The 18,421-nt window shown below is 39.1% G+C and overlaps 1 protein-coding gene across 5 annotated transcripts in view; it reads left to right on the forward strand.

Moving 5' to 3' along the window:
• LOC124609238 overlaps nucleotides 1-18,421 on the forward strand; it is a 330,778-nt gene that overhangs the window by 5,054 nt on the left and 307,303 nt on the right. For all 5 annotated transcript variants that reach the window (XM_047140056.1, XM_047140059.1, XM_047140060.1 and 2 more), the window contains exons 2-3: nucleotides 932-1,031; nucleotides 1,116-1,246. In XM_047140056.1, coding sequence (XP_046996012.1) covers nucleotides 944-1,031; nucleotides 1,116-1,246 — 219 coding nt within the window. In that variant the 5' untranslated portion in view covers nucleotides 932-943. The remainder of the gene's footprint in view (nucleotides 1-931; nucleotides 1,032-1,115; nucleotides 1,247-18,421) is intronic.

The following is an 18,421-nucleotide window of genomic DNA, read 5'->3' on the forward strand; positions in this document are numbered from 1 at the left end:
GTGTGTGTGTGTGTGTGTGTGTGTGTGTGTGTGTGTATCTTGTAATCTGACTTGTTCCACATCATATCGATAAAATAATCGTGAAAATGATCTGTGGAACGTGACATAACTAAACTCCTTGGACCACCCACACTAATACCCAAACAAGCTTAGCTGGTATGCCGTGCATGCTCATGGCATCACATCAACTACTCTCCTGCAGCTGTCCATTGCATCTAGACACTGGCTGCAAGATCTTGGCGCTATTACAATTCCAGTCACCAGACTTACCTGTGCTGTGCCGTACTTCTCCTAGACATTATAGTACACGCACAGTAAATTGCCAATAAGTGCAGCCACATCTGTGACAAGAACATGAGCTGCCACCAGGTGGGGAGGATATCACCCATGCTGTGAAATGCTAATTCACAGCAGCAAGATAATATTATTACCAATGTCATTACTTATTACATTTTTACTTACTTTGGATCTCTTAGTCTTTCTCTGTATTCTTACAAAAGGCCTTCTTCTGACTGAATTTTTTGAACAACTGTTCAGAAACCATGTGGAACAACATTGATATGTTTACACCATAATTTTAGAAATATGCTGCAGGAAATCTCATCGGAGTTTCTTTCAGGAATTAACCTAATCTTTACAATTGTTTAGCAGCCTGTTGGAAAAGTTGTAATGGATGGAAGTGGTATATTTACTTCGTGTTATAAGTTTATGTATCATGCTGTCTGAACGTGTCATCAGCAGCTAAGGTTTCCAAAAGTTTTCCAAGTTGCTGCAGGCAAATATGGCAAGATAACTTATGTACTATTAAGTTTTATTTGCCTTATAGTTCCAAACAAATATTAAGTGGTTTTCTGTCCAAAATAACTATACATTGTTAGTTAATTCTTAAACATTATCCATGCTGTTCCTTCAATAAGTTACTTCCTTTCAGGTGGAATAGGCCATGGAAGATCTAGGATGGTTCAAGATAAATGGGAACATAGCCTTCAAGCAAGAAGACTATCATAGAGCCCTAGACTTCTATAATAGAGGTATGTTGTAGCAGTAAGTAAGAAAAGATTCTGTTTATTATAGTAACTGCAGGGTGCCTCATTCAATGTTGTTTTCCTTTTTAGGTCTGATGTGCGACCCTGATAATTATAGCCTGCACTGCAATATGGCTCAGGCTTACTTGTGTATTAACGAGTTTTGTAAAGCAGAATCGCATGCAGTCAGAGCTTTTCAGATAAAAAAGGATTATGTGAAGGTGAATCCTTACAAAACATGAATATGTGTTTTATTTATGTTTGTGTTACAGTTTGGTAATTTTTAGAATACATTTCAGTTCACACTATTTTTTTTACTACATCATAAAAATCATATTTAAATTGAAAAGAAGATGAGTAATAATTTTTTGAGTTGTAATTCACTGTATACATACTTGCATCCAGTATTATAGTTCTTCCTTATATAATTAAAAAATTATGTGAATGCATAACAAAAATGTGTGAAACATCACATAATTGCAAAATAAGTAGTCTACATATGCATATGTACTCTGCAAACCTCTTACGATGTTTGGCAGAGGATACTTATTGGACAAGCAAATAAATGACATAACTCTGTTATACTGTATCAGCAGAATCAGCTCCGTTAAAAATTTTCAGCAATTGCTAGGAATTTTATTTTCATCCAGTTACATCTGTCAGTGTGTGATGGTGACTGCCTCTGTTGTATTAAAGGACTATGAATGGGGATTGAGAATTAGTTATCAAATCCAGTTGACATAACCTGCATGTCTGAATAGTGTGTTACCACTGGCATAGATGTGTTAAATGTTATTGGATTTATGTTAGCCCCTCACTTTTTTTAGAGCAGAAATGGAGAAAGGAGGAGTTGATACATTAATCAGGAATTGCCATAAATTTAAGAACACACATATTCATAAATTTTGCATGGAACAGCATGTGCAGCAGGACTTCATAATAAATCCTTCATAATGGTAAGTGTGTGCAGAGCACATCCATCCTAAATCACTTTGACTTTCTATTTACCAATTAGTCAAGAAATAGTGGTAGCTGCTGATTTTAGTGTAGGTTTTCATAAGAACTCTGCCAGTAATAGTTAATTAGTCAGTAACATTATCTTTCAGTTTCATTTCCACCGTCATTTTCCCATTACGGTAGATAACGGCTTAAAAACAGCAACAATTTTCATAGAAAGATTTGATGAACAAACATATGTTATGAAACCAATATTCAGTGGCCCCATCTCACGACATGCTGTTCTTTTTGTGAGATGTTAGTATTGATTAGGATATAAACTGTATTAAATTGTAGTTTGAGGGGATAGTAACTAAGCTGAAAACTGAGTATTTTAGGGAACTCCTCAATGACAAATAGGATTGATGTTCACAGTGCTCATGACATGAAAGAAAAATGCAGAACTTGTGTTGATAAAATCCTTAGTTTATTTGAAAACTATTTTCCCCTAAGAGTAACCCAGATTAGTGTAAAGTCTTCAATCAAGCCACTAATTACTGACTGAATAAAGGTGTCTGATAAGACAAAAAGGAAACTGTATCAATCAGAAACAGATTCTTAGGATGTGGTACAGTTCATTACAAGACATACTGCAAAATATTGAAGACCTTTATACAGATATCAAAGCAAATGCTGTATGAGGAAAAGCTACATCGGATGACAAAATGAAGACCATGTGTGGGATATAGTGAAGGATATAGTGAAGGAGGATACTGATGAAAAAAGAGATGAAGAGGACAGATAGCTCTAAGAGTAAACGATACGTTGGTTCTGATTTGTGTAGTGTTGCAAAACTTTTTTTACAAGCATTTCATAACTGTTACTGAAAAGATGGGTTTGATCAGCAGACACTGCAACACGGTTTCTCAGACCAGTCATCACAAGTAACTTGTGTAATATGGGTGTGACACTCACTGCACCAGTAGAAGTAATGTCCACCATAAAATCTTTGAAATGAAACAGTTGTAGCAACTATGATAAATCCTCAACAACAGTAATTAATGAGTTTACTTCTGAGTTAAATAACATTTTAAGTTATTTATGTAACCAAACAATGAAAGTCAAGGATGGAATAACAATGATATGGAAAGAATTAGATGGCTATTCACCACATCTACAGATGTTGAGTTGCATACCAGCACAATGGAAAATATGGCTAAAATATTAAGCTCTTGATGAAAGTCCTTCCATAATAGAAAATACACACACAAGCACAAGCCTTTGTCTCTGGTTGTTGGGGCCCAGAGACAGTGGGCGTGTGTGTTGTACTTGTATGAAAATATAAGTATGTTTTTGTTGTTGTATAACCAGTTATTTATCAGTGGGACATTTGCTGAATGGTTGAAATATGCTGAAAGTAAGCCTTACACACACCTCGGAGGGAGACAGCAGGTGCTCGGGCTAGGAATGCAGGTGGGAGAGGCAACAAGTGCGTGAGATGTGCATGCAACAAATGGGCACCTACCAGGAAGATTATGGGTGTGCAGGGTGTGTTGCAAAGATACAATCAATCTTTGTTGTTCAGAAAAGCTGGTGCTGGACAGAAGGATCCAAATAGCACAGTTATGAAGCAGAGATTGTATTCGAACATGTGCTCAGCAACATGTTCTGCCACTTAGTGGTCAATTCTGTTCTTGGCCACAGTTTGGCAGTGGCATTCATTCTGGGGACAGCTGGTTGATAGTCATGCCCACATAAAATGCTGCCTAGAAATTACTGCAGGGTTGATATATGATGTTGCTGCTTTCACGGATGGCCCTGCCTTGGTAGGATAGGATAAGCCTGTGACAGGACTAGAGTAGGATGTGCTGGATGGGTGAACCGGACAGGTCTTGCACCAGGATCTTCCATGAGGGTGTAACCCCTATGGCTAGGAGTTGGGAGAGATTTAACCATGAAGCTTTGTAGGTAGTATGGGGAACTTAACACCACTTTAAAAGGTCTGGAAAAGATCGTATGTAGGATGTCCCTCATTTCTGAGCACCATGGCAGATAATCGTAAGACACAGTTGCAAAAGGCCGGAGTGATATTGGGCAATGTGGGGGGAGGGGGGCACTCCTTTGCAGCTGATTCTTGGGGTCGGTAGAAGGATTAGGGGCATCTGAGGATATGGCAAGGGAAATCTGTTTGCAGACTATGTTTAAGGTGTAGTGCCTGTCTGTGAAGGCCTTTTGTGAGACCTTCAGCATACAGGGAGAGGGAATTCTGTTCACTGCAGATACTCTATCCACAGGGGGCCAGGCTAAATGGGACCAATTTTTTTTATTTTACTTTTGGTGGTTATTATGCTTGATATGGACAGAGGTATGGGTGGAGCCATCATAGATGGTTGATGTCCAGGAAGGTGGCACTTAGGACTGAAAAGGACTAAATGAAGTGGGTTTTAGAAGTTGTTTAGGGTCTGGAGGAATGAGGATAGTGTGTATTGGCCCTGTGTTCAGATCATGAATGTATCTTCAATGAACCTGAACCGGACATTGGGTTTGGAGTTTTGGGAGGCTAGGAAAGTTTTCTCTAAATGTCACACAAACAGCTTAGAATAAGAGAGTACCATGTGGGCATCTGTTGCTGTGCTGCTGATTTGTTTGTTTATCTTCTCCTCAAAGGAGAAGTGGTAGTGTCTGAGGATGTAATTGGTAACTTGTACAAGGAATGAGGTAGTGGGTTTCTAGTCCTAAGATCATTAGGAGAGATAGTATTCTAAAACAGTAAGACTATGAGTATGAAGGTTGTTGGTGTATTGGGAAGTGGCATCAACAGTGTAGAGAGGAGAGTAATATGATAATGGAATGGGGTATGTGAGGCTAGCTTCCAGGCAATTGGTTAGAGGTGTTGGTCAACAGGAACGGAGATTCTTTTGGTGGAAACACACTGACAAGAATTCTCTTGCCCATTAATATCTCACAAAGGTGTTCATAGATGGGCACTACCCCCATCCTAGTCCGCATTAATTTCCCCTTTCAAGTCCTTGCACACCCTTAATTCTCCTACCATCCCCAAGAGTGAGCTGCAAAGAAGCCCCCCCCCCCCTCCCCCTCCCAAATCACCAATACCACGCTGGACTGGACTAAATGCACCATGTCCTTCTCTAGGTCCTCACCTATCAATTGCCGTGCCCTGAAATCATTGACATCCTACTCACAGTACTTCCCATCCCTTCCAAAGTTGTATTCTGCTGCTGTCTCTACTTACACAACATCCTGGGCAATCCCTACACCACTCTCGTTTCCAACCCCTAGCGACCAGTGTCATATCCCTGTGGAAGATCAAGGTGCAATACCTGCCTTTGTTCACCCAGGTTGACAGTGATAAATTCTTGGGATTATAGGTTGATAATAAATTCAAGGAATAATAAATTCAAGCGAAACAAAGTGGAAGGGAAAAGGTGAGAAGAATTTGAGAGGAGCAGGAAAACTGTACTGGAGTGGGAATAACAGGTCTGGAAGAAATGGTGTGGCAGTGATGGTGAATAAGAATGTACAAAGCTGTATTGAAAATGTGAGATATATATCAGACAGGATCATAATCTTAAACCTGAGATTCCAAAAAGAAACACTAAAAGTAATCCAGATTTATGCACCTCAAGTGGGATGTAGCGAAGAAGAGAAGATGGACTTTGAAAATGTGTTAGAAAACCATATAGAGAGTGCTAATATAGTGGTGGGAGATTTTAATGCACAGGTAGGCAAAGACAGAAAGGGATTTGAGCAAGCATTGGGATGTTTTGGATATGGAGGCAGAAATGAAGAAGGGGAAAGACTCCTGGATTTGTGCCAGAGGAATGGAATGAAAATAGCAAACAGCTGGTTTATGAAGAGAGAAAGTCATGTTATCACCAGATACAGTTGGGATGGAAGAACGAAGAGTGTAATTGATTATATTCTAGTAGATAGGGAATGGGGAGAGAAAGTAACAAATGTGAAGGTAATTCCAAGTGTGAGTGCAGATGGAGACCATAGATTACTGGTGGGACAATGGAAAATGAATCAGTGTGTGAAAAATAGGAAACAGAAGGAAGTGATGAGGATACGGGATTGGAAATTGAAGGAGAGTGAATGTGCTGAGAAGTACAGAGAATTAATAACACAAAAATTTCCAAAAGAAGTTTTCTGCGATGTAGAAAAAGAATGGAGTTTATTCAAAGACACGTTAGTCGAAGCAGCACAAAAAGTATGTGGCAGAACATCTGGAAAGGAAAAAATAAGACAGCCAAGTTGGTGGGATGATACCACAATCCAAGCAGTTAGAAGAAAAATGGAGCATGGAGAAAATGGTGGAAAACTAAAAATGACGAAGACCATAAAAGATATATAGAGGAAAAGAAGTAGTGCAAAGAAATAGTGGAAACAGCAAAGAAAAAGGCATGGGAAGAGTTTACAAAAAAACTTGAAGATGTGAAGAGCAATAAGAAAATGTTCTATAAAATGATGAAAAATAAAAGGAAGGCTTCTGAAGTACCAGTAAAGATGGAAACAGAGGACGGTACCATTATTGAAGATCCAGGGAATATAAAAGATCTCTGGAAAGAACATTTTAAGAAGCTGTTAAATGCTGAGGAGCAGGTGTATGAGGAAACAACAAATAATGGAGAAATTGAGAGAAGTTGGGAAGCAGAATTAGGACAAATTACACAGGAAGAAATGGAAAAAGTTGTGAAGAAGATGAATGGGGGGAAAGCCCCAGGACCTGATGAAGTATCAGTGGACATGATAAGAGCAGCAGGTCCAGTGGGAATGCAGTGGCTGTATAGAGTACTATCAAGCGTGTGGAGAATTAGTAAAATACCTGGCGACTGGAGAACAGGAGACATTGTTCCCATCTTCAAGAAAGGCAATAAAAGACTTTGTAAAAACTACAGAGGAATAACCTCATGAGTCATACAGCCAAGATTTTTGAAAGAATTTTACTAAATCGAATAAGTGAAAAGATAGAAAAGGAGCTGAGTGTAGAACAGCATGGGTTTAGGAAAGGAAGGAGCACAATCAACCTGATATTTTCTATCCGTCAACTGATGGAAAAAAGTTGGGAGTATAACAAAAGGGTGATAATGGTTTTTATAGACATAGAAATGGCATATGACTCAGTTGACAGGGAAAGACTCTGGGAAGAACTGAAGAAGATAGATATAGAAGATGGATACATTAATGTTATAAAGACAATGTACAGAGGCCACAATTGTAGAATTAGAACACCATTGGGGAACTCTGAATACTTCGAAATAAGACAAGGACTTAAGCAAGGAAGTATTCTATCTCCTGCGCTTTTTAATGTTGTGATGGAGGGAATGAATAGGGCAGTTAAAGATATAGTAAAAGAAAAAGACAAAAAGATGATTTTTGCAGATGATATGGTAATATGAGGTGATAAAGAGGTCGATGTACAGCTACAGCTTGATGCGTGGAAGCAAATAATGAAAAGGTATGGATTAAAAATAAATAAAGATAAGAGTGAAGTAATGGTATTTGGAAGAGAGAAAGGAATCAATGGAAATATTACCTTGAATGGAGAACCCCTCAAAGTGGTAGAAAGTTTCACTTATTTAGGGAGTGAAATATCTAGGGATGGAAGAATAACTAACGAAATTAATAGGAGGTTACAGAAGGGAGGCAATTTCTACCAAACAATAAAACATCTGATTTGGAATAATGAAGTTTCAGAAAGAGCAAAACTCCTGATGTATAAGAATTATTACTTCCCTATTGTCACCTATGGTGGAGAAACATGGACAATGAAAGAAAGGGACTGGAGCAGACTGCAAGCAGGGGAAATGAAATTTCTCAGAGCAGTTAAGGGAAAAACAAGAATGGACAGAGTAAGGAATGTAGAGATTAGAAAGGACCTCAAACAAGAAAGTATGAGAGAAGAAATTGAAAGAAAGAGATTAAGATGGTATGGGCATGTTAAGAGGATGCATGGGCAGAGACTCCCCAAAATTATGGAAGAACTAAAGATGGATGGGAAAAGACCTAGAGGGCGCCCAAGAACACGGTGGAAAATGGGAGTGAGAATATCTGTTGAAAGGAGAGGTGTGACCTGGCAGCAAGTGGAGGAAGAAAAGTAGTGGGTGGATCGAGCCAAATGGAGAGGACTCATCAGCACCCAGACCCGGCAGTAGCTGGAGCGGGATTCGGATCTAGATAGAATAAATTCAACTGGGAGGAGCTTACCACAGAACTGCTGAAGCAGCTAAATTGGTCTCTATTTGCAATGCGAATGTTGTCAGAAAGAGAAGATATAAAAATTTAAAAAAGCTAGCATACTTTGCTTACTTTTAATCTATAATGTCTTAAGGGATTGCTTTTTGAAGTAACTTATCAAGTTAGGTTATAGCTTTTCGAAATATGTAATATGACTTATTTACAATGTAACCTCAATGACATCCAACAGGAGCTCTATTTAAGGAACTGGAGATATTAACTTCTGCTTTTCAATATATTTATGCCTTAAAGAAATTTGTCATTGAAATATCTTAAGTTCATGCAACCAACATTGTAAATAAGAATAATCTTCATAAAGATTTATTAAAGTTAGCCACTTCAGTGTGGGAAGGTGTCCATTATTCAGGAACACACCTTTTCAGTAACTTGCCAGCAATCATAAAAAGTTTAACTACTAATACATTTTGATTTAAAATAAGCCTAAATGATTTAATGGTGGCCAAATGCTTCTACTCCATTAATGAATTTCTTGGCAGAACTGTTGTGTATAACACCAAAATGTGTGAGTATTGTGTACAATCTGACTTCTGTACTAATTCAGTGCAGTAATGTGATAATTGTAAATAAGCGCTCTGAAATCATTTTTCTGCTTAATGGTGACAATAGCCTAAGAATTACGATAAGTTTGTTACTACCTTTTAAATGGAAATACATTTAAACATTTTATGACATGTTCCACATTAAAGATGACGATTTCACTTGGGATCTGAGGAAGGTACATTATCATACACCCTTTATTTATTTTTTCAAATATTTATTCTGTATTTTTGTTTTTCTGACGTACTACACTGTGGAGGAACACTCACAATGTATCTTTTTGAATTAAAAGTCCATCTGATCTTATTTAATCTAATCTGCTATCATTTCCTCATTCCCTGTTCCAAACAATGGTGAAGCATGGTAAGAACAACAGTTGGTAATTCTCCATATCAACTCAAGTATCCTTTATTTTACAGTCATGGTGTATTCGCAACATATATGTAAGATAAAGTACTTCATTGCTTAATTCTTTGTGGGGATTTACAAACTTGGAATAGTAGAGGTAATCACTCAATCTGTGTTGTGCCTGCCACATCACCATGGATGGCACTTTCACACTTAATAAATGAGCCAGTCACACACAAAAAAATCACATTTATTCCCCTCTCTCCCCTTCTCCCCCCTCTCTCCCATTCTCTCCCCCCTCTCCCCCCTTCTCTCCCCCTCTCTCCCCCTCTCTCCCCCTCTCCCCCCCTCTCTCCCCCCTTCTCTCCCCTTCTCTCACCTTCTCTCCCCCCTCTCCCCCGTCCCCCCTCTGCCCCCTCTCCACCCTTTCCCCCACTCACCCCTCTCCCCCCTCTTGCCCCTCTCCCCCCTCTTGCCCCTCTCCCCACTCTTGCCCCTCTCCCCACTCTTGCCCCTCTCCCCACTCTTGCCCCTCTCCCCACTCTTGCCCCTCTCCCCACTCTTGCCCCTCTCCCCACTCTTGCCCCTCTCCCCACTCTTGCCCCTCTCCCCACTCTTGCCCCCTCTCCCCCCTCTCCCCCCTCTCCCCCCCTCTCCCCCCCTCTCCCCCCCTCTCCCCCCTCTCCCCCCCTCTCCCCCCCCTCCCCCCCTCTCCCCCCCTCTCCCCCCCTCTCCCCCCCTCTCCCCCCCTCTCCCCCCCTCTCCCCCCCTCTCCCCCCCTCTTCCCCTTCTCTCCCCCCTCTCCCCCCCCTTCTCTCTCTCTCTCTCTCTCTCTCTCTCTCTCTCTCTCTCTCACACACACACACACACACACACACACACACCTTTTAATCCTGTCTGACAAGGATCACAGACTGATGAGCAATCCTCAAGAAACTGGTCAAATGAAGATTTTGTAAATTATTTCCTTCATGTATGAATTATGTTTCTGTGAAACTCGTTCCTAAAAATAATTTTGTGCAATTGTTCGACATGATATTTCTGGACATCTCTTCCTAGATGTTTTAAAGGTTGTAACTAGGAGACAGATCCAGCAGGCATTTTATTCTAGTAACATTGGTGCCAATCATATGAAGACTGCTAGATTTGGTTAGGTTAATACTTGTTCCATAGATCATGAATACCACACTTTGTAATGATGTGGAATGTGTCAATTTAACAATGTTTCTTCATTTGATGTGATTCAGTTTTTTTCTTTTCTAAATTGCAGAATTGCTAATTTATATATAAAAAAATTATCTGTTGAGTAGAAGGAGCTGCCATTTTTCTTTTTAAATTCCTGGTTGGCTATTTTTCAGACCTTTAATGCTATTTGCTAAGTGACCAATGACTTTTACGGCAGCAGCAGCAGCATAATTCAACCCTTTCTGTGTCAAAGTTTGATTCAGTCAAGAATAGTGAAGATCAGCCATTTTTCTAGTGTTGTGTCCATGGAAATTTCTATTGTTTTTGAATAGGATGGGTTGTTAGTTACACATTTAAGTGAATAATATATATTTTTGTGAAGCTACTGTGAATATCTCTAGCTCCTTAAATAAATGTGTACAAGATGATTTTGGGTGGGATTATTTTAATCTCACACTTTTGTGCAATGAACACTATGTTCCATAGTGATGAATTACCCAACAATATGATGCCATATGTGAGCAGTGAATGAAAATAAGCATAGTAAGCAAATTTTTTGATATGTTTATCACCAAAATTTGCAGTAACTCTAATAGCACAAGTAGCTGAACTCAAACTTTTTATCAGATCATCAATGTGTTTCTTTCAGTTCTGTATCTCATGGATGCACGCGCCCAAAAATTTTGAATGTTCTGCTTTAGCTACAGACTTTCACTCAAACTCTGTCTACTAATGATGTCGTGCCATTTACTATACAGAAATGTACATCCTGTTTTTCATCAACATTTAATGAGAGTCCATTTGCAGAGAACCACTTAATAATTTTCTGAAAGACATTATTTACAAGTTCCTCAGCTAATTCATGTTTGTTGGGTGTGATAACTATACTTGTAGCATCAGCAAAAAGAACTAGCTTTGCATCTTCGTGAATATAGAGTGGCAAGTCCTTAATATGCAGGGTGATTATAAATTAAAATTTCAAACCACTGTAGAAATAACACCACTGGTCAGAATGAAGTCAAATTGCAATGGAATATTATTGGAGAAGGGGAAAATGTATGGCAGAAGAAAAATAAATAGTTCCATAATGTAACAAGCATCATAATTTAATAGCGGTTGTCTACAAATGACAAATGAATCGTACATCAATGCCTAAGGTGTACGTTTGACGTTAAACAAACTGTACTACTCTGTGTACATGAGTGTATGGGTGTGGTATTATTAGTTACGTAAGCACATTCACTGTGGCAGGATCACATCACATCTGGTGGGAAAAACGGGGGTTTTAATTGTCCTGAGGCTAAAAACTGCATAAAAAACCATCACTCACATTTGTTTTTAATTGTCGCCAAAAACTGCATAAAAAGCATCACCCACATTGGTTTTTAATTGTCCTGAGGCCAAAAACTGCATAAGAAGCATCAATCAGAATCAAATCATATTGTTAATTTATGTGTGACTGGCACAAAACATGTTCAATATGCTGTCCACCGTTTCCTACAACAGGTTGAAATCAAGAAACAGCATGTTCCTTAACTGATCACGTTCAGAATGTGTTGCACAATGTGTGCCGTCAATGCAGCTAAGTTTGCAGTCAGAACACTGAACACATCATCTTTCAGATAGCCCCACAGCCAGAAGTCACACAGATTAAGATCAAGTGATCAGCACAACCAGGCTTAAGGAAATGGCAGCTGATAATTCTAGCTTTTCCAAAATGGTGATTCAGCAGCTGCTTAACTGCATTTGCAATGTGTGGAGGTGCGCCATCTTGCATAAAAGTGATCTCATCCACACTGTTGGAGAGCTGGAATGACATGGTTGCACAAAATACACTCATAGTGCTTTCCAGTGACAGTACAGGTAACAGGATCGGAAGCACCTGCCTCTTTGAAAAAATATGGTCGTATGATAAATGATACCGTAAATGCACCCCACACAGTGACCTTTTTTGGATAAAGTGGTACTGGTTGGTTTGTGTGTGGATTTTCTGTTGCCCGTATTCAGCAATCGTGTATTGATGTATCCTTTCAGATGGAAGTGGGCTTCGTCTCTCCACAAAATCTTCTACAGCCAATCACTGTCCACTGCAATGCGAGCAAGAAATTCTAAAGCAAAGGTCTCTCTTGCTGGCAGATCAACAGGTAGCAACTCGAGCACATCGGTAATTTTGAATGGATAGCAAAGAAGGATGTACATAGGATTTTACGCACAATGTTCATGGGTATGTCCAATGTTCCGGCAATTCTCTGTGCACTGTATATTTGCACACCACCACTCATCCCCTTCTGCATTGCTGTGGCCACTGCTTCCACCGATGTCGAATCAATTCGATTCCTCCCTCTACCAGGTTGCACATCAAAAGAACCCATCTATTTGAATTTCCGAATCATTTTCTCCAGACCCACGGCAGTCATTGGACCAACGCCTTTCTTCAAATCCTTCAGTATCCGGAACTTCTGCAGAGCGACGTGTGCACAGTCATCATTCTTGTATTACAGCTTCACAAGCAGAGCGCGATCCTGCATTGAGACAGTCGTGGCGAAAATCACAGATGCGAAAGGAGGAAAGCAATGTACCCGCTGTGTTTACGCCAACTTCAATGGGTCGTGCACATGACAGGTGTTTTCATTTACGTATTCTGACACATACAGCACCATATATTGATCAATTTTCACACTACTTTTTTTTTCTGCCACATGTTTTCCCCCTTCTGTGATAATATTCTGTTGCAATTTGACATCATCGTGATCAGTGGTGTTATTTCTACAGTGATCTGAAAGTTTATCTTTAATTATAATCACCCTGTATATTGAGAACGATAAGGGACCCAAGACTGAACCTGTGGGATCCCATTCTTGATACCTCCCCAGTTTGAGGAATCTGCTGATTTTTGTGCATTATTTGAACTGTTTATTTCAACCTTCTGCACTTTTCCACTTAAACCATTTGTGAACTATCCCATTCATATCACAATACTTTTGAGTATCTAGAAGAATTCCATGATTTACACAGTCAAAAGCCTTCGAGAAATCGCACAAAAATCCCAATGGGTGGTACTGTTGGAGTATTCAGAGCATTTAATATTTGATCAAAGGAAGCATATATATAGCATTTTTTGTTGAAAATCATTTCTGAAAACCAAATTTACATTTTGCTAGTACTTCATTTTTACAAATATATGAAGCTGCTCTTGAAGATATTATTTTTTCAGGAATTTTGGATAAAGATGGTAGAAGTGAGATTGGGTGGTAGTTAGTGGCATCAAACCTATCCCCCTTTTTATGCAATGGCTTAACAATAACATACTTAAGTCTATCAGGAAAAATGCCCAGTTTCAATGAGTTATTACATATGTGGCTGAGAATCTTGCTTATCTGTTGGGAACACACTTTTAGTACTGTGTTGGAAATGCCATCAATTCTCCATGAGCTTTTGATTTTGAGTGAGTTATTATTTTTGTAATTTCAGAAGAAGAGGTGGGTAGAATTACAGTTATCAAAATGAATAGGCATTGCTTCTTCCTTGCCTTTTATAATGAACATCTGGATCCTATTTTCTCCAAAACATTGCAAAACATTATTAAAAATATTTTCAACTTTTGACTTTTTGTTAATAAACTTGTCATTCAGTATGATGGAAGTATGTTCTTCCTGTGCTCTTGGTTGTCCTGTTTCCCTGTCAGCAATATTCCAAATTGTTTTTAATGTTATCTACAGAGGTGCTAATCTCGGACATAATACAAACACTTCTGGAATTTTAATAACTTTCCTTAATATAGTACAGTAGTTTTTATAGTATGTGACTGTTCCTGGGCCACGACTCTTCCGTGCTGCGAGATACAGTTCCCCTTTCTGGTTACAAGATATTTTTATACCTTTAGTAAGCCATGTTTTTTTTACATGATTTCTTACAATTATATTTCACTTATTTTCATAGGGAAACTGTTTTCAAATATATTCACAAACATATCATGAGAAAAAAATATAAATTAGCATCAGGTTGCCAGTCGACCCCATCCCAGTCTAACAGCTGCGAGCTTTCCCTAAAATTTGCAATTGTTAAATCATTAATTGAATGCACCATTGTGGAGTATAGTTTTGCATTACTGTGTGCAGCTATGTCATATACTGTAACTAGCTGTGCATCAAGATAAGAAAGACCATTTTTGACAGGAAAAATGTTTATTAGATTAAATTAATCTTGGTCTATGAAAATATAAGTGTGCTGCCTTCCTGTACTATCGAAGTAGGAAAATAAGTAACTGCTGTCAGATTCAAAGAACCAAGTAATGCTTAAAAGTTCATTCTTCCTATCAAACTCTTTCAGAAAATCTAGATTGAAATCCCACAAAATTATAATTTTTGTTCCTCAGTCAGACGTATGGCACACCAAAAAATCCAAGTTTTTCAGGAGTACCTGAAAATTTTCCAGTGGGGGACCTGTACTCGGTCACTATTATAAAAGTACCTTTATTTAGTTTAAGCTCAAAGGCACATTCTTCCATATGTTGCTGTATACAAAGTTTTTGAGTTTCTAAATTTTTCACACTATATCTGTTAACATATTTGGCAACTCCTTCTTTCTTCATATTGTCTCTGCTTACATGTGCTGAAAGCTTACATTCACTTACATTTACCTTTTGCATATCTGTGACACTGTGATGTTCTGACAGGCATAGTACATGTATTACATCCTCAGTTTCTAAATCTTACAAAAAAAACAAGAAACTTGTCTACTTTTTTTTAAATCCCTTGATATTCTGAGGCAATATAGTAACATGATTTTTCACTGTACTTTAGTGAGAATCTTGTGATATTTCAACATCTTTAGTACCTGCCTGTCGGAGCTTCTCGTTAAGCTTATCTCCTTTCAGTGTTGTATCACTGGATACTGATCTTAGCCTTAGAAAGAGGTACTCATATGACTTGCAGTGCCACCCCCCCCCCCCCCTCCTCCTGTTAACTCAGCCAATTTATCCTTCCCTTTCCTATTGAGATGCAGTTCATACCTAGTGAAATCCCATCTACCTATAGCATCAAAAGGAACCCATTCTATGCCTGACAGGGTAGCAGTCGATCTGACTCTATATTGACCCCCCCTTACAGAATTGTTCAGCTGGGTCCAATCATACTGCATGAAAAAAGGCATCAATCCAACATATGATGCACTCTCTTCAAGGATGGGCAGAAATGTTCATTTTTAGGCATGGAATAAGATCCAGCCATTTTTGTTCGCATGTAATATTGCTAGTGTGTGTCACAGCATTCGATATATTTGCTTGAAAATGGTAAAATTGCAATCTCGGCCCTGGAATGCACCTCAACATGCCAGAAATCTGTACCATCTGCTGGAAGTACCAGACAAGCACCTTACATTTGCATAGATGACGTGTTTATTTCAAAAAATAATTCAAATGTAACATAAACAGTACATATTTTGTACGATATGTAGAATGACAAATTATGTTTTGTAGCAGCGAATTAAAAATGTGCAGTATACATATTGTCATAATTTGTTTTTACTAATGGCGTTCCTACCATTGCACATCCCGTGCCAAGATTTATGCGGTAATGTTAGAAAAACAACAACTTCTTTGCATTGGCCCAAAAAATGCTACTTATAGAGCACATTGCTGTGAATATTGATGATCCAAGTCTGGTGAAGTAAAATTTAATCTCACATAATGAGTCATGAAGGTACATACTGTGTTTCAGCAAGAGATTTCATTTGTGAGCTTAATTTTTATTTGTATTGGTCACCATAGCCGTGTATAATGTACCCATACTGTTTAAAACAGAATGCCATACACCGGATCTGACAAATAGGAAATGGGATGAATTGTATCACTGAGGAACAATGTGTGTAAATGTCTTAATTTAATTCAAGATAACACACACACACACACACACACACACACACACACACACACACACACAATACAAGTGTTCCTGAGCTCCCCTGGAATTGGCAGGGATAGGAACGAATGCAGATATGTGTGTACTCAAATGGGCCATGCCTTAAAGGTGACTGTAACTGGTAGAACATATTGGATTGGTGCATAAGTTTGTAGCATTTTTCCATAAACTTAATAAACACAACAGTTACACATAACAAAGGCTTTATTCATCAATATGATGTTCTCCTTCACTATTTACAACAGTCTGCCAATGCTGGGGCATCTTTTCAATTCCACAACTGTAGAAATCACATGGTTTTAAGGTGAAGAACTTGTTAGGCCATGTTCGCAGTGCATTTTCATCCAGAAAGGACATTCCTTGAAGACTGTTAGGTAGAGAGTGGAAAAGGTGAGAATTTGAGGGTGCAAGATTAGGTGAATAATGTGGCTGTGGCATTACTTGCCAACCTAACTCCTGTCTAGTGTTTTTTGTCAGTTTAGCAGAATGCAGGCAGGTGTTATTTTGGTGTAGCATCACTTCACATAATCTTCCTGATAATTATTCTGGGATTGTGTCTGCAAGACATCTCAGTTGTTGTCAGCAGTGATGGTTAAACCTTGGAGAAGCAATTCGTAGTTTGCCACACTGTTGCTGTTCCGCCAGATGCATAACATTATCTTTCGTAGATGCACACAGATCTTTGTACAAGGAGTTGCTGCTTTGTTTGGGCTCAGCCATTCCTTTCTTTTCCTTATGTTAGCATAAAAGACATCATTTCTCGTCACCAATAATGTGCAAGATAAGAATGGTCGGTGTTGTTCATGAGCCAATTGATGAGCAAGCAGAGATGCACATTTGGCCACCCGCTGATTTTTGTGATTTTGGCTTAGGGCATGCAATACCCATACACCCAATTTTTGAACGTTCCCCATAGCACACAAATGTCGCACAATGGTGGAATGAGAACAGTTCATCACATGTACAAGTTCTCGAGTACACTGATGTGGGTCATTTTTGATTAATGTGTTTAAACAATCTTCATCAAATCCTGAAGCTCTTCCTGAATGTGAAGAGTCACCAATGTCAAAACGATCCTCCTTAAAATGAGAAAACCATTTTCTTGCTGTGCTCTCTCCAGTGGCATTATCCCCATACATGGCACAAATATTTCTGGTTGCCTCTGCTGCTGTCACACCTATTGATCTCAAACACAAGAATATGTCAGAAATGTTCCAGTTTCTCCGCTTGATACTCCTTTTTCTAGCATCCACAGCTCCACTCACAAACTCCAGATAACAATATGTAAAATCAGATTACAACAGTGAACTACGATAAAAAATGACAATTGACAAACAAGCCTGTAGTAACCGGAGTACCACCATGCAAAACAAAAATGCTATGAGATTATGCATCAGCCTAAGTTTTGGTTAAGTGCACAAATCTTCAGCCTAAATGTAATTTATTTTGGGCTATACTTTGCACACAACATTTTGTTATGGAGATTCTGTGGTTAACTGCTTATCCACTTCTACTGAGTCGATAACACAAATGAAAGTTGTCAAATGGTACGGCCACTGTTTGAGACCACAAAATAGTTGTACTGTTATGCTGTGACAAATATTTCCACAGTAATATTAAATCAGAAGAAATCCCAGCTAACAATAGGTACAGAGATTGACAACGCCATCCGTTCAGCAGCTGCTTCCACGATTCCCTCTTCCTCTGTTTTTCCCCAACGGAAAACTGACTCTTGGTGGACCCTCAAAACTTCTGAGGCTGTTAAAAACTGCCGTTGTGGACTCCAATGCTACAAATGGCATCCATCTCTTCCCACTTTCTGATATTCAAATGGCTTCGTGCCCAGCCCCATTATCTTCTTAAATGCCAGAACCGGATTTATTGGGAACAACATGATGCTGCCATAGGGCTACACACTCCCTCTTCACATATATGGACAAATATCAGGTGCATATTTGACTGCTATCCTTGTACACGTGTCCGGGGAATTTCCCTGACTGCTTTTATCCTTACCAGCCCAGACTCTACCACTGAGCATTTTGCCCAGGCGTCAGCATTAGTCCACCCTCCAACCACGTCCCATCTTCTCAATCACTGTCTGGAATGATTCCCTTGATCCTTCGTTCCCCATTGTCAGGAGCCTTGTAACGCCCCATTTAGAGAGTAGGAATTCACTGGAGCCTATGCTCTCTT

The sequence above is a fragment of the Schistocerca americana genome, chromosome 1 (assembly GCF_021461395.2).
Source record: "Schistocerca americana isolate TAMUIC-IGC-003095 chromosome 1, iqSchAmer2.1, whole genome shotgun sequence".
Classification (NCBI taxonomy): domain Eukaryota; kingdom Metazoa; phylum Arthropoda; class Insecta; order Orthoptera; family Acrididae; genus Schistocerca; species Schistocerca americana.